This window comes from Stegostoma tigrinum, chromosome 2, assembly GCF_030684315.1.
Source record: "Stegostoma tigrinum isolate sSteTig4 chromosome 2, sSteTig4.hap1, whole genome shotgun sequence".
Lineage (NCBI taxonomy): Eukaryota > Metazoa > Chordata > Chondrichthyes > Orectolobiformes > Stegostomatidae > Stegostoma > Stegostoma tigrinum.
Genome location: NC_081355.1, coordinates 5,436,709 through 5,451,272, shown reverse-complemented (window position 1 = coordinate 5,451,272; position 14,564 = coordinate 5,436,709). Strand labels below are relative to the sequence as shown.

At 43.7% G+C, this 14,564-nt stretch overlaps 1 protein-coding gene across 4 annotated transcripts in view; it reads right to left on the bottom strand.

The window, feature by feature from the left end:
• Positions 1–2,999: 2,999 nt before the first annotated feature.
• Positions 3,000–14,564, bottom strand: part of gad3 (glutamate decarboxylase 3) — a 61,140-nt gene continuing 49,575 nt past the window's right edge. For all 4 annotated transcript variants that reach the window (XM_048558465.2, XM_048558474.2, XM_048558484.2 and 1 more), the window contains 3 exons: positions 9,874–9,981; positions 6,898–6,987; positions 3,000–4,531 (listed from right to left, as the gene is read on the bottom strand). In XM_048558465.2, the coding sequence (XP_048414422.1) occupies positions 4,358–4,531; positions 6,898–6,987; positions 9,874–9,981 (372 nt within the window). In that variant the 3' untranslated portion in view covers positions 3,000–4,357. The remainder of the gene's footprint in view (positions 4,532–6,897; positions 6,988–9,873; positions 9,982–14,564) is intronic.

Below are 14,564 nucleotides of genomic sequence, written 5' to 3'. Positions count from 1 at the left end.
TTGTTTAATGTTTTGTAAATATTTGCCTCTGGATTATTTAGTAATGTTGAAATTCTATTGGTGTCTTCTACTGTGAAGATTCTTGCAAGATATCTATTCAACTCTTCCACCATTTTCTTGTTTCCCATTATTATTTCCTCCAGCCTCATTCCCTCAGGGGCTAGTTCATTTTGGCCTCTCTCTCCCTTTCTTAAAAAAAACCCTGGCTTTTGTTTTTGACTTCACTTGCTAGTTTATCTTCAATTTCCCCCCCACCTTTTACCCACATTACCATTTTGTTTTCATCATTTGTTAATTTTTAAATCTTTCAAAATCCTTTGGCTTACCACTAATCTTTTCTATATTGTGTTTACCTTCTTTCAACTTGATGCTCTTCCTAACTTTCGTGGTTAACCATTTGTCTTCTTCCTAGAATTCTTCTTCTTCACGGGGATATATCTTTTTTGTGTGCCATAAATTATTTTCTTATATATTTGCCATTGCTTATCAATCATCCTTTGTGCTGAACTGAAGTAGGTAGTGTGCAGCAAAAATGTGCCACATTTGGTACACGACTCTTTAAAGCCTGTCCACCATCTACAAGGCACAAGTCAGGAGTGAGATGGAATACCCCCCACTTGCCTGGATGGGTGCAGCCCCAACAACACTCAAGAAGCTCAACACCATCCAGGACAAAGCAGCCATTTGATTCGCAGATCAATAGATATCCATTCCCTCCACCACCGATGTTCAGTGGCAGAGTATGTTTATCTACAAGGTGTTCTGCAGAAATCCATCAAAAGTCGTAGTCATTGAGTCATACAGCACGGAGACAGACCCTTCAGTCCAACCAGTCCATGCCAACAATAATCCCAAACTAAACTAGACCTCCCAGCCTGTGTTTGGCCAATATCCTTCCAAACATTTCTTATTCATGTACTCATCTAAATGTCTTCTAAAGAAAACCTCCTCTGGAAGTTCATTCCACACATGAACTACCATCTTTGTGAAAAAAAAGTTCCTCATATCTTTTTTAAATCTTTCTCCTCTCACCTTAAAAATATGCTCCCTGGTCTTGAAATCCACCCCACCCCCTGGAAAAAAAAATCCCTGCCATTTACTTTATCTATGCCCCTCATGATTTTATAAAACTCTATAACATCACCTCTCAACGTCCTACACTCTAGTGAAAAAAGTCCTGGCCTATGAAAAAGTTCTCGACACCACCTTCCAAACCTGTATCAGAACTATCTAGAAGGACAAGGGCAGCAGATACATGGGTACACAACCAGCTGCAAACTCCCCTCCAAATCATTCACCATCCTGACCTGGAAATACATCACATTCCCTTCAGTGTCACTGGGTCAAGAATCCTGGAATTCCCTCCCTAATGGCATTGTGGGTGACCCTATGCTGAAAGCACTGCAGTAGTTCAAGAAGGCAGCTGACCATGAAGTTCTCTGGGACAACTAAGGAGGACATTAAATTCTGGCCCAGATAGTAACACCCATGAAAAAATTTTTAAAAAAGCAACATGCTCATAGAGGAGGCTGAACAATGACAAAATTAGCTGCAATAGGTGCCGGGGGAGACACTTCAGGAGTATGGGGTGGGCATAGCAGACCAAGAAGTCCGAAAATGTGAGCTGTGGGGAGGCCCCCATAATTTAACAGCAGGAATGCTTTCTCCACCGATCCAGTTTAGGCAGTTAGCTAGATTGAATGGTGTGAGGCAGGAAAAAGGGAGGGGGGTAGAGAGAGAGAGAGAGAGAGAGAGATCACAAGGGATGCATCGCAACCCTAATGGAAAGCCTAGACCAACAAAATCTGTGATCATTTACATCATTTCTCTGGGATTCTCACTGAACTTACATTGTTACAAGTGTCCTTCCTGTAAGTAAATGTTAACCCGAAATTCTGTTATGAATCCATAGCCATTTAGCCCTTGCCATGAATGTGAATATTAATGCACAATACAATGAACAATATCTGTAAATGATAAAATAATGTCTTTATTACAGATTTAAAGAAAGCAAGACAATAGATTTGATAAACTGTTGCGCTTTTGTTTTCACATGGTCATGCCTCATTAATCAGTGACACTAATGTTTGATTATTGAAGTTATTGAGTTAATGAAGCACGCAGCCTGATCTTTTTCCATTCCATGTTTACTGTGGTGTAACTTCGCAGACCCAGCATTTTGTAATTTTTATGTCAAATTCTTTCGCTATTTGTCCCAGTGATGAATGTCAAAGAAGGTGTGCTACAAGTGTAAAAGTTAGGTTCAATTAGGACTCACTGATATTTTGTACTGTTCCTGATGCTGGCTTGTCAAATCGGTGAGAGTGGTGCTGGTTTAAAACTCAAAAATAGATATTGCTTACAAACTGAGAAGAGTTGGTATATATTAGCAGAGAAACATACCACAGCTTTTACTTATTCATTACAAGCGCAGAGGAAAATACATTTATTAATTTAATTCCTTACTCGGTAGGGAGTTCACGATAAACTTTGTTAATCAGAGCAGGAAACTTTCAGCCTTACTGACAAATTCTGGAATAAAAATGTCTGAGGAGACACTGAGATTTACACACCACTTTTCATGAGTATCAAAGACTGAAAGTGTAGGAGCAAATTACTGCAGATGCTGGAATCTGTATGGAAAACAACAAATGCTGGAGATCACAGCTGCCTGGCCTGCTCTGATATCCAGCAAAGTCTGAAAGTTTCACAGAGCAATCACCTTCATTTTATAGGAAACACTCCAACTAATTCGCATCTCCCAAACCTTCCCAGTGTGTTAATGATCAGATAATCTGAACCTAAGATAATAAAATGTGAGGCTGGATGAACACAGCAGGCCAAGCAGCATCCCAGGAGCACAAAAGCTGACGTTTCGGGCCTAGACCCTTCATCAGAAAGGGTCTAGGCCCGAAACGTCAGCTTTTGTGCTCCTGAGATGCTGCTGGGCCTGCTGTGTTCATCCAGCCTCACATTTTATTATCTTGGATTCTCCAGCATCTGCAGTTCCCATTATCTCAGATAATCTGAACCTGTTTTGTTTGTCCTGATATTGATTGAGGGATAAATACTGAGGTGAGAACAATGGGGACAACTCCCCTGCTCTTTGTTTCACAAGCAATAGGCTCTCGATTTGATTTATTTGAAAGATAGCAGCTGTCATACTGCAGTATCAGCCTTGATTTTTGCATCCAAGCACTGGAGTGGGAATTGAACCCAAAGCATTGCAGTTCAACAATGCGTATGTCATTGCCCCTGCCTCAATGATGCACCAATGTTTGGGTAAAATGTGGCACGTCAACTAGATTCCTTACCAAGCACCTCATATTACAACTGGAACAATTGAACTATCCTCACAAACATTCAGGAGCACCTCTGAATCAACCACGGTGAATGCTCCGATTTTCAATATAGATGGAGGATTAAAGTGCTCTGGGAGTAGAAAAGCTTTGGCATGTCTCTCTGAATCAGAGGTTGACACTCGATTTGATTTTTTATTTGTTGTTAGTACGTGAAAGAAAGAAGACCCTGTGGTTTTCCCAAAACAGCATGGGAAAAAACCCATCCAAGTAGCACAGCGATTATGGTATCAGACTAGAGAAATCCAACAGCGTGATGTGTTCATCCAGCCTCACATTTTATTATCTCCAACAGCATGATGTTGTGTTATGAATTCAAATTCTTTCATCTTTTTCAACTTTAGTTAAACAAGCAAGCAATAGCAAACGTTAAATATTGCAGTTGTGAAACCTGATCTGATTTACTAACGTTTTGGGAAGGAAATCCACGGCCAGTACCCGGTCTCAGCTATAAGTGACACCGGACCCACAGCAACGTGGTTAACTCTTAGGTTGCCCTGTGAAACAGCCCAGCAAACTCCTCAGTTGATGATGGTATCAACTTGCTTAGATCTTTAAAGAAATGCCACAGACAGTCAATATGCTAATTGCTTAGTTTGATTTGATGGCACTGGGAACATGAATTTGCTCCAAAGTGAAATGGTTCTCAGCACAAATAAGCTAAAGCAAAGTTTCACCATCATTTTATCAAAGGATATGTAGAGTTTAGAAGGCAGAGATGAGTGTATATTTTTTTGCTCTTGGAGGATTGCGTGATTTTGGAAATCTCTGCCTCAGAATGTGGTAGAGGTGGGGACGGGGGGCATGGGGTGGGAGGATATTGAGGACTTTTAAGGTGAGGGATAGGTTTTTGACGGGCAAGGAAATGAAGGATTAATGGGGATAGACAGGAGTGTAGAATTTGATACAAAAAAAGATTAGCCATGATGTTATTGAATGGTGAACAGACTTGAGGGGCTGAATAGCCATATTCTGCTCCAAATTCACACGTTTGCTTGTTATAAATCCTTCCCAAGTCTCGTGATTTCTTCAATCAGGAAGTCGACATCAGATTTGTTTGTAGCTGGATTGGAAAAAACCACGCGAAAGAAATTCACCTTGTCTCCTTGCGGCTGGTATCCAACCATCAATGACCCTTCCTCCATCATCCGAGCTTTAATCTTTGGCGCCACCTGAATATCAACAAAGACACTAGTTCACAATTTCCAATGGGAAAAAAGAAGCCATATTCAAAAGGAGATTCTTGGGGTTTTCTGCCGGGAGTTGTGATTCAGTGCCCTCTAATGAAAGCTCAATGACCTGTCACGTTAACTCTAAATCCCTGTGCAAATGGACTCTGACTCAGATGGACCTTTTCAGCATTTCCTGTTTCCTTGTCAGTTCTGGGAGAATCTGCTGGAGTTGCTGACACAGTTTTAGCTATGGCATGGGTTAATTGGCATAATACTCTCTGATTTCATTTGCCTACTCCCAGATCATAAGTAAATAAAATATGGGAGTGTCTGCTGATATTGTCAACGAGATGCACGTGGAAAACTCACCATTTGCATTATTTGAAATGACCAAATATTCTATTGGAATATCAATTTTAGATATAAAAGCTACCCTCTTCGAGATCTTAGACGATCTCAAAGCAATTGGGCTGTTTTGTCGGAAGTTTCTTGTTTTTTGAGGCTAGATCAGATGGAATGAGTGTTGAAGAAAAGGAGAACAGGTGCAATTGGCCAACAGGATAGCTGTGTACAATGAATGAAAATATGGGCCAGGGTTTTCTGTAGATGTAACAGTGATCGCACTGCTATCCAGGTACCAGTAGGCATCGTCCCACTCTCACCTCAGGGATGGATGAGCTGTGGTGTGTTTAACCTGAGGGTCATCACACCTCAGGTGAAGGTTGAGATTGAGAAGGCAGGACCTTCATGGTAACCTCAGCCAGTATTGGAATTGAACACCTGCTGTTGGCATCACTCTGCATTGCAAACCTGCTGTCCAGCCAAACGAGATAATCTACTGCTGTCTATATACAAATTGAAAAGCAATGTTTGACAATGTCTATGTCAATATTGGAGGTGTACTGATCCTCGGTGAGCTGTGCAAAAAGCAGGCATCATCTTCTGAAGAAGTATCGCATCAGGTTAAGAATGTTAACTCTATGTCTTTCTCTACCGATACTACCTGACCTGCTGAGTTTCTCCAGCAATTTCTGCTCTTATTTCAGCTTTCCTGCCTCTGTGGTGCTTTGCTTTTGTTTGAGCAAACCAAATGAATCTTCATGACATACAAAACATGGTCATTGCTAGGCTAAGTTATAATTCCAAATTGTTTACTTTGAAGTCAAATTTAACCATCTTCCTTGGTGGAATTCAAATTGTTACCACCATGTCACCATTTCCCCACATTTCTGTGGCCCTGGTGGTGTCTGATGTATGAAGACTGGCTAAGGACAATGAGCAGCAGGAGGCCATTCAGCCCATTAGGACTGCTGTACCTTTCTATGAGATTTTGGCTATTCTAATTATCCTATTTTCCTGCCTTTTCCGCATAATTCTTGGCTCTCCCTAGTGATTAAATATACATCTATCTCACCCTTGAATATGCTTAAAACAGAGCCTTGACAAACCCCTGAGGTATGAGATTTCATAGATTCACTACCCCGAGTGAAGAAATTCCTCTTCATCTCTGTATTAAATGGGTGACCCCTTCTTCTGAAATTACACCCTCTGGACTGCCCCACAACAGGAAACATCCACTCTGCATCTACCCTGTTCAAGTCCGTAAGAATCTTATATGTTTCATTGAGGTCGCCTTTCAGTTTTCTAAACTCCAATGAGTACCAGCCTAACCCTATTCAACCTCATAAGGCAATACCTCTAAATAATTTTATCAATCTAGTGAAACCTCTCTGAGCTAGGTCCAATGTCAATATATTTTTTCCTTAGAGTAAGAGACTGAGACAGCTTGCTGAATTCTATATTTGGCTTGACTGCTGCTTTGCACAATTTAGCAAAATAACCTATTCTTACACTTCATTCCATGTGGTTTCCCCATCGCCCACTGAACACAAATGCTAGCATATTGTGACTTGTGATTCTCAAATCATTCTGTGCTGTAGCTTTCTCCATGTAATTAGTATTCAGATCCTCTATTCTTCCTGCCAAATTGCACAACTTCAAATTTTCCTACATTTTACTTAGAGCCCCTACAGTGTGGAATTTGAGCCCACACTGATACTCCAAACAGCATCGCAACCAGATTTACCTGTTATCCTATCCCTGTAATTCCCATGACCAATTCGCCTAATCTGCATGTCTTTGCACTGTGGGAGGAATCCCACGCAATTATGGGGGGAATGTGCAAACTCTACACAGACAGCCTTCCGAGGCCGGAATCGAACCTGGGTCCCTGGTATAGTGTTTACATTGTGCCCCCTCTGGATGGTTAAAATAGTCTTTGGCCATAGTGTTTGACAGTGGTGAGAGTATCGAGCTTACTCTTGCTTGTTGTCAAGTGGAATAAATAACATCACGTGGAAACTTACCTGATGAAGCTGGTTATCCTTCTTTGCGCTTTCAGGCAATTCTCGGAGACTCGGTGGAATGTACCAGAAGCACACATTGGTGTGCTCGGGCTGTGTGGGAAGATGAAAATGTAACAGACAACATGCACGTTGTTATTCAGAAATGGTTGAGAGAAAGTGCTGATTGATACGTCAGTATTATCGTTTGCTATTCTGCAGAGTGGAATCATAGAATCCCTACCGTGTGGAAGCAAGCCATTTGACCCAATGAGGCTGCACCAATCCTCCAAAGACCATCCTAACCAGATGCGCCCTAACCGCAAAACCCCACATTTCCCATAGATAACCCACTAGCCTGAACACTATGCACAACCTAGCATGGCCAGTCCACCTAACCTGCACATCTTTGGACTGGAAACTGGAGCACCCGGAGGAAACCCACACAGACTTGGGGACAATGTGCAAACAGACATTCATTTGAGGGTGGAATTGAACCCAGGTCCCTGGCACTACTGAGCCACCCTTTGAGTAATTCTTTGATAAGCTCACCACCAATAACGTATCAATCCAAATCACAAAACAATGCGACTAAGTAGACAATGTTAATGCTGAGGATGGCGAAATCGGACCTTCACAAAGCAGACAATTGCCAATTCAGCTTGCTTCATACCCAACTTCATCAAGTCCATGGTGAGTCTCTTTGGAGCAACAGGTCAGCCCCATTCCTCCCCCATATCTCGAAAGGTCTGAAATACCTGTCTAATTTCCATTTGAAATCTTTGATTGTTCCTGTCCTGCTCATAGGTAGTAGGTTCACTCACTATGTAAAGAACAGTTCCCTCCCAACCAATTATATGTCTTGCCTAATATGCTTCTATCAACATTCTCCCAGCCCTTGTGCCGTAATTAATGGGAGCAGCTTTCCTTTGACCAACTTATGTCAACCCATAATCTTGTGCACCTCCATCAGATCCCTCCTCAGCTTCCGTTTCTCAAAGGGAAACAATCCCAACTTCTCCAAACTGACTTTGTAGCTCAGTGCCCTCAGTCCTGCAGCCAATTCCAACCAGACATGTGGCTAAAGCATGGTATCTGTTTCCAATGCACTGCAGCAATAAAGGAGAAGCCTTTAGCTGAATCCATGCTAGAGAGACCTCATGTTGTGATTCTGGCCACCTCTTTTAGTGATAAATGGAATACAGAGTACCACTGAGTGATGGGAAATCATGGTGTGTGTGTGCGCAAACTTCAACTGAGTGGCTGCGGGGCAAAGCTGAGAGCAATCCAAAGTTGATTCCACAAACGTGATCAAAATGATAAGAGATCAGTTTGGGCACTTGCATTTCCCAGTGGCAGTGGTCAATGCTTAAATAAAGGATTTCATCCTGTCCTCTTAGCTGAATAGAAGGATACTGGATAAAAGAAGAGCAAATTATTTTCAATTACGTTTTCACACAATCAATAAGGTGCAGGAGACAAATTGCGATCAAGTAACATGTATCATGATTGAAAACTAACATTTAAGGCAACACAGTGACTCATCTGTGCACTCGTGGACTGATTTCGAGTCTGCATTCTTCTAAGATACAGCTTCAAAGATGCGAGGATTTCATTAGTAAATCAGAAAAGGGAAAATGACAAGGGTACAATCCCTACAGCCATGTTAATAGATAAAGAATCATTCTGAAACATGATCCCAGAGGACTGAGTTTATCCTGGGTATTCACAAAGTTGTTCATTTAAGGTGACAAGCAGCTTCAGAATTTAATGAGGGGTTAATTTTTCACTTTTGCAGTCTCACTGTATATCCAATTTTCTGTTAACAATGTAGAATATTGGTCATGTTGCATAGTGAGCATAACATTCTTCTTTGCAATATCTAATGAGTTGCTCTTTGCAAAATGGCAAAAACAGGAATTTAATGCCTTGTGTGTTATTTTAATTGTAATCCAAGGTGTCAAGGAGGGCAGGGTATTGCTCTAATTTACTGCTGTGTAAACGCTAAAAGAATGTGCATGTGTGCATGCTGCTGTTGTGACGAAGAGGAGTTGACATCAATTGAGGACAAAAATACACAAATATCTGTAGTGTGGAAAGGTATGGGCAAGCTGAAGAACCACTTCTAGGTTTTATTTATCCCTTTATGGGTTGAGGGGATTGCTGGTTAGGGTAGAATTTATTGCTCATCCCTAATTGCTCAGAGGACAGTTAAGAGCCAATCACATTGCTGTGGGTCTGGAGTCACATGCAGGCCAGGGTGGCAGTTTCCTTCCCTAAAGGACATTAGTGAACCAGATGGGTTTTCACCTGACAATGGGCAATGGATTCATGGTCATAGTTAGGCTGTTAATTCCAGATATTTATTGAATTCAAATCCATCATCTGCTGTGGTGGGATTTGAACCCAGGTCCCCAGAATGTCTTCGGGATCTCGGGATTAACAGTCCAGTAGTAATATCATTAGGCTATCACCTCCCCTGTGTTCCAGTGCCTGCCCAGGCTAATACCTGAACAATCCAGACAGCAGGCTATAAAGAGGACTGTTAGACTTGCCTGCTTGTACATCTACTGTGGCTGAGTCAAAGCACGATTGTCCCTGGTGAGAGAGTGTACGATATCCACTTCGGCCTTACTTGAGGCTTTCTGAGATTCATGGGCATTACGTGGCTCAGTGCATGATCTCCCCTTTAAAGGGTCTTTAAATTTTCTTCAAATTTTTTTTTCACTGTAATGCCACTCTAAGAACCAGTTCCTTTGTGAATTAATTGATCTGATTTTAAAGTTAGTTTCTTTTCAAAAGAGTGCAAGGACCAGATTCAACTAAATGGAGGCTGGTCTGTGTGAAAGGACAGAAATTTGCACATGGATTAGTGGGAAAAGTTTATGTTGAAGACAAAGCCAGATCTTTGCCAGAACCATGTTATAACAACATTTGTATAATATTTCAATGCTCTTAAACAATACTTACTATATAAAAGCGCTCTGGTTGGAAACTTACTTTATCATCAAATACCAGCTTAAAGTCATTTCTTCCTCTGAGTTTGCTGTGCAGGTACTCTGCAAGTTCGAAACATTTATTGATTTGCTTCTCAAAACCTGATGTGCCCTGTGAAGTGTAACAGCGTAAATCAATGCACACCACACTGTGCTGTGATAAGAAATGCAATTGTAATAAGTTCAATCACAAAGAGAAGCACAAAGACTGCTCATTGGAGAAAAAGAACTTGCATTTAAATAGCACCATCTACACCTATAGGATTTCCCAAAGTCCTTCCCTGTCAGTGAAATACTTTTGAAATGTAGTCATTGTAAATATGGGAGACACAGCAAACCCTCTCACACCAGCACTTTAAGAGATAAGTATCAGGTAAAATGCATCCCTGTTTCCTATATCTCAGCCAGTTTTGTATCCTGTTGCGTTTCCATTCCATGACTTATAACCGTTCTCAGAGACCTGTTGTATGGGACTGTATTGAATGTTTTCTGGAAGTCCTTGTATACTACATCAACAGTATGCTCTCATCAACTGTCTCTGTTACATCTCAAAAAATGCCATCAGGGTAGATAAACATAATTTCCCCTTTAGAAATCCATGCTGGTTCTTCATAACCAACACTCCATTTTCAACATGACTATTAATTCCATCACAAATAATTGTATCTCAAAGTTGCCCTCACAATGAAGTTAAACTGACATATTTGTAATTGTTGATCTGAGCTGCAAAACCATTTCTGAACCAGGCTATAATGTTTTCAAATCTCCACTCCTCTGGCACCTTCCCTGAGTCTAGTTCAGACAAAAAGATTATGGCCAATGTTCCTGCAATTTTCACTCTCACTTCATTCAATATCTTGGTCCTGGAATTTTGGCAACTTCAAGTGTCAACAGTTCATCAAATACATTTTCCTTATCAATTTTGAATCCTTGTAGCGATTAAGTCTTCTCCTTCCTTGTAAAAGGCAACTGCAATGTATTCATTTAACAGCACAGCCATGCCCCTGCCTCCGAGTGTAAATTCCCTTTTGTTCCCTATTTGTTCTTTTACCATTTATGTCCCAAAAGAAGATTTTGAGGTTCCCCTTTATGTTGGCTGCCAGTCTTTCCTCTTATTTCCTCTTGGTTTTTCTACCTCTCCTTTGAACCTCCTCGATTCCGCTTGGCTCTCAATGGCATTTTACCCAGTCATAAACACGCATTTCCTTATTTGTCCTGATTTCTATTTTTTTTGTCATCTAGAGAGCTCTGGCTTTGTGAGTCCAGCCTTTCCCTTGTGCAGAAATATGCTTTGACTGTATCGGGACCATCTCCACTTTGAAGATGAGGGAAGGTTTGTAAGGTAAGGTAAGGTAAGGCTTGTCTTGTAGCATAATACTTCTCCACATATCCCTAAGCAAGGATCATACCCTTAGGCCAGCAAGCAAGCTCTTAAAATGATTTTTACTTGTTTATTTGACAATGGGATTTCAGTGTTACAGCAGTTATTTGGTCAGCAGTTATTGACGTGGAGCCAAATATAGGTCAGACCAGGTAAAGATGATGGATTTCCTTCTCTAAAAGACATTAGTCAACTAGTTAGATTTTGTCACAATTGACAGGTATTAACTTTTAATTCCAAATCAATAGATTGTCATCTGATAGCTCAAGGGATTTTTAAGCAATTAGTGTCATTGCGAGGAAGTACTACAACTTTGAATGGAATAAAGGGGCATCACATTTAGTGAAACAATGCCCAAATTGTCGAGTGCCATCGAATTCTGGGCCATAATGTTTCAACCAAATAAGGTCATGTTCGGGGGTCTTAAAAATGCAAAGACAGTTGGGAAAACAAGGCATGATGAGCCAAATGAATGTGAGGCTGGATGAACACAGCAGGCCAAGCAGCATCTCAGGAGCACAAAAGCTGATGTTTCGGGCCTAGACCCTTCATCAGAGAGGGGGATGGGGAGAGGGAACTGGTATAAATAGGGAGAGAGGGGGAGGCGGACCGAAGATGGAGAGTAAAGAAGATAGGTGGAGAGAGTATAGGTGGGGAGGTAGGGAGGGGATAGGTCAGTCCAGGGAAGACAGACAGGTCAAGGAGGTGGGATGAGGTTAGTAGGTAGATGGGGGTGCGGCTTGGGGTGGGAGGAAGGGATGGGTGAGAGGAAGAACCGGTTAGGGAGGCAGAGACAGGTTGGGCTGGTTTTGGGATGCAGTGGGTGGCGGGGGGAAGAGCTGGGCTGGTTGTGTGGTGCAGTGGGGGGAGGGGACGAACTGGGCTGGTTTAGGGATGCAGTAGGGGAAGGGGAGATTTTGAAACTGGTGAAGTCCACATTGATACCATTAGGCTGCAGGGTTCCCAGGCGGAATATGAGTTGCTGTTCCTGCGCCCTCGGGTGGCATCAGTGTGGCACTGCAGGAGGCCCATGATGGACATGTCATCTAGAGAATGGGAGGGGGAGTGGAAATGGTTGGCAACTGGGAGGTGCAGTGGTTTGTTGCGAACTGAGCGGAGGTGTTCTGCAAAGCGGTCCCCAAGCCTCCGCTTGGTTTCCCCAATGTACAGGAAGCCACACTGGGTACAGTGGATGCAGTATACCACATTGGCAGATGTGCAGGTGAACCTCTGCTTAATGTGGAATGTCATCTTGGGGCCTGGGATGGGGCAGAGGGAGGAGGTGTGGGGGCAAGTGTAGCATTTCCTGCGGTTGCAGGGGAAGGTGCCGGGTGTGGTGGGGTTGGAGGACAGTGTGGAGCGAACAAGGGAGTCACGGAGAGAGTGGTCTCTCCGGAAAGCAGACAGGGGTGGGGATGGAAAAATGTCTTGGGTGGTGGGGTCGGATTGTAAATGGCGGACGTGTCGGAGGATGATGCGTTGTATCCGGAGGTTGGTAGGGTGGTGTGTGAGAACGAGGCGGATCCTCTTTGGGCGGTTGTGGCGGGGGCAGGGTGTTAGGGATGTGTTGCGGGAAATACGGGAGACGCGGTCAAGGGCGTTCTCGATCACTGTGGGGGGAAAGTTGCGGTCCTTGAAGAACTTGGACATCTGGGATGTGCGGGAGTGGAATGTCTTATCGTGGGAGCAGATGCGGCGGAGGCGGAGGAATTGGGAATAGGGGATGTTCTTCAAGGGGATATTCATGTTCTCCAAGTTCTTCAAGGACCGCAACATTCCCCCCACAGTGATCGAGAACGCCCTTGACCGCGTCTCCCGTATTTCCCGCAACACATCCCTCACACCCTGCCCCCGCCACAACCGCCCAAAGAGGATCCCCCTCGTTCTCACACACCACCCTACCAACCTCCGGATACAACGCATCATCCTCCGACACTTCCGCCATTTACAATCCGACCCCACCACCCAAGACACTTTTCCATCCCCACCCTTGTCTGCTTTCCGGAGAGACCACTCTCTCCGTGACTCCCTTGTTCGCTCCACACTGCCCTCCAATCCCACCACACCCGGCACCTTCCCCTGCAACCGCAGGAAATGCTACACTTGCCCCCACACCTCCTCCCTCAGCCCCATCCCAGGCCCCAAGATGACATTCCACATTAAGCAGAGGTTCACCTGCACATCTGCCAATGTGGTATACTGCATCCACTGTACCTGGTGTGGCTTCCTCTACATTGGGGAAACCAAGCGGAGGCTTGGAGACCGCTTTGCAGAACACCTCCACTCAGTTCGCAACAAACAACTGCACCTCCCAGTTGCCAACCATTTCCACTCCCCCTCCCATTCTTTAGATGACATGTCCATCATGGGCCTCCTGCAGTGCCACAATGATGCCACCCGAACGTTGCAGGAACAGCAACTCATATTCCGCCTGGGAACACTGCAGCCTAATGGTATCAATGTGGACTTCACCAGTTTCAAAGTCTCCCCTTCCCCAACTGCATCCCTAAACCAGCCCAGTTCGTCCCCTCCCCCCACTGCACCACACAACCAGCCCAGCTCTTCCCCCCCACCCACTGCATCCCAAAACCAGTCCAACCTGTCTCTGCCTCCCTAACCGGTTCTTCCTCTCACCCACCCCTTCCTCCCACCCCAAGCTGCACCCCCATCTACCTACTAACCTCATCCCACCTCCTTGACCTGTCCGTCTTCCCTGGACTGACCTATCCCCTCCCTACCTCCCCACCTATACTCTCTCCACCTATCTTCTTTACTCTCCACCTTCGGTCCGCCTCCCCCTCTCTCCCTATTTATTCCAGTTCCCTCTCCCCATCCCCCTCTCTGATGAAAGGTCTAGGCCCGAAACGTCAGCTTTTGTGCTCCTGAGATGCTGCTTGGCCTGCTGTGTTCATCCAGCCTCACATTTTATTATCTTGGAATTCTCCAGCATCTGCAGTTCCCATTATCTATGATGAGCCAAATGGCCTCTTCTACACTGTAACAATTCTGTGATCCTGTGATACCAATGCATACATTGCAAAATATAACAGTGTAATTTGTTAAGACCATAAACTGTGCAAAAACAAAACTACCAGAATTGATTTCTAGAGGAATAGAATACAGAAGCAGGGGAGTGTTGCTGAACATACTTTGTCTGATGCTTGGATCACACAACGTGGGTGCAGGCTTGGTTTCCACATGAGAGAAAGGGTATTGCGGGGACTGTAAACAGAAGAGGGAGTGAATCACAGGGATAGTTTCCAAAACTGGGTGGGCAATCATCAACGCGAAAGGGCTGAAAAGACTGGATCTTT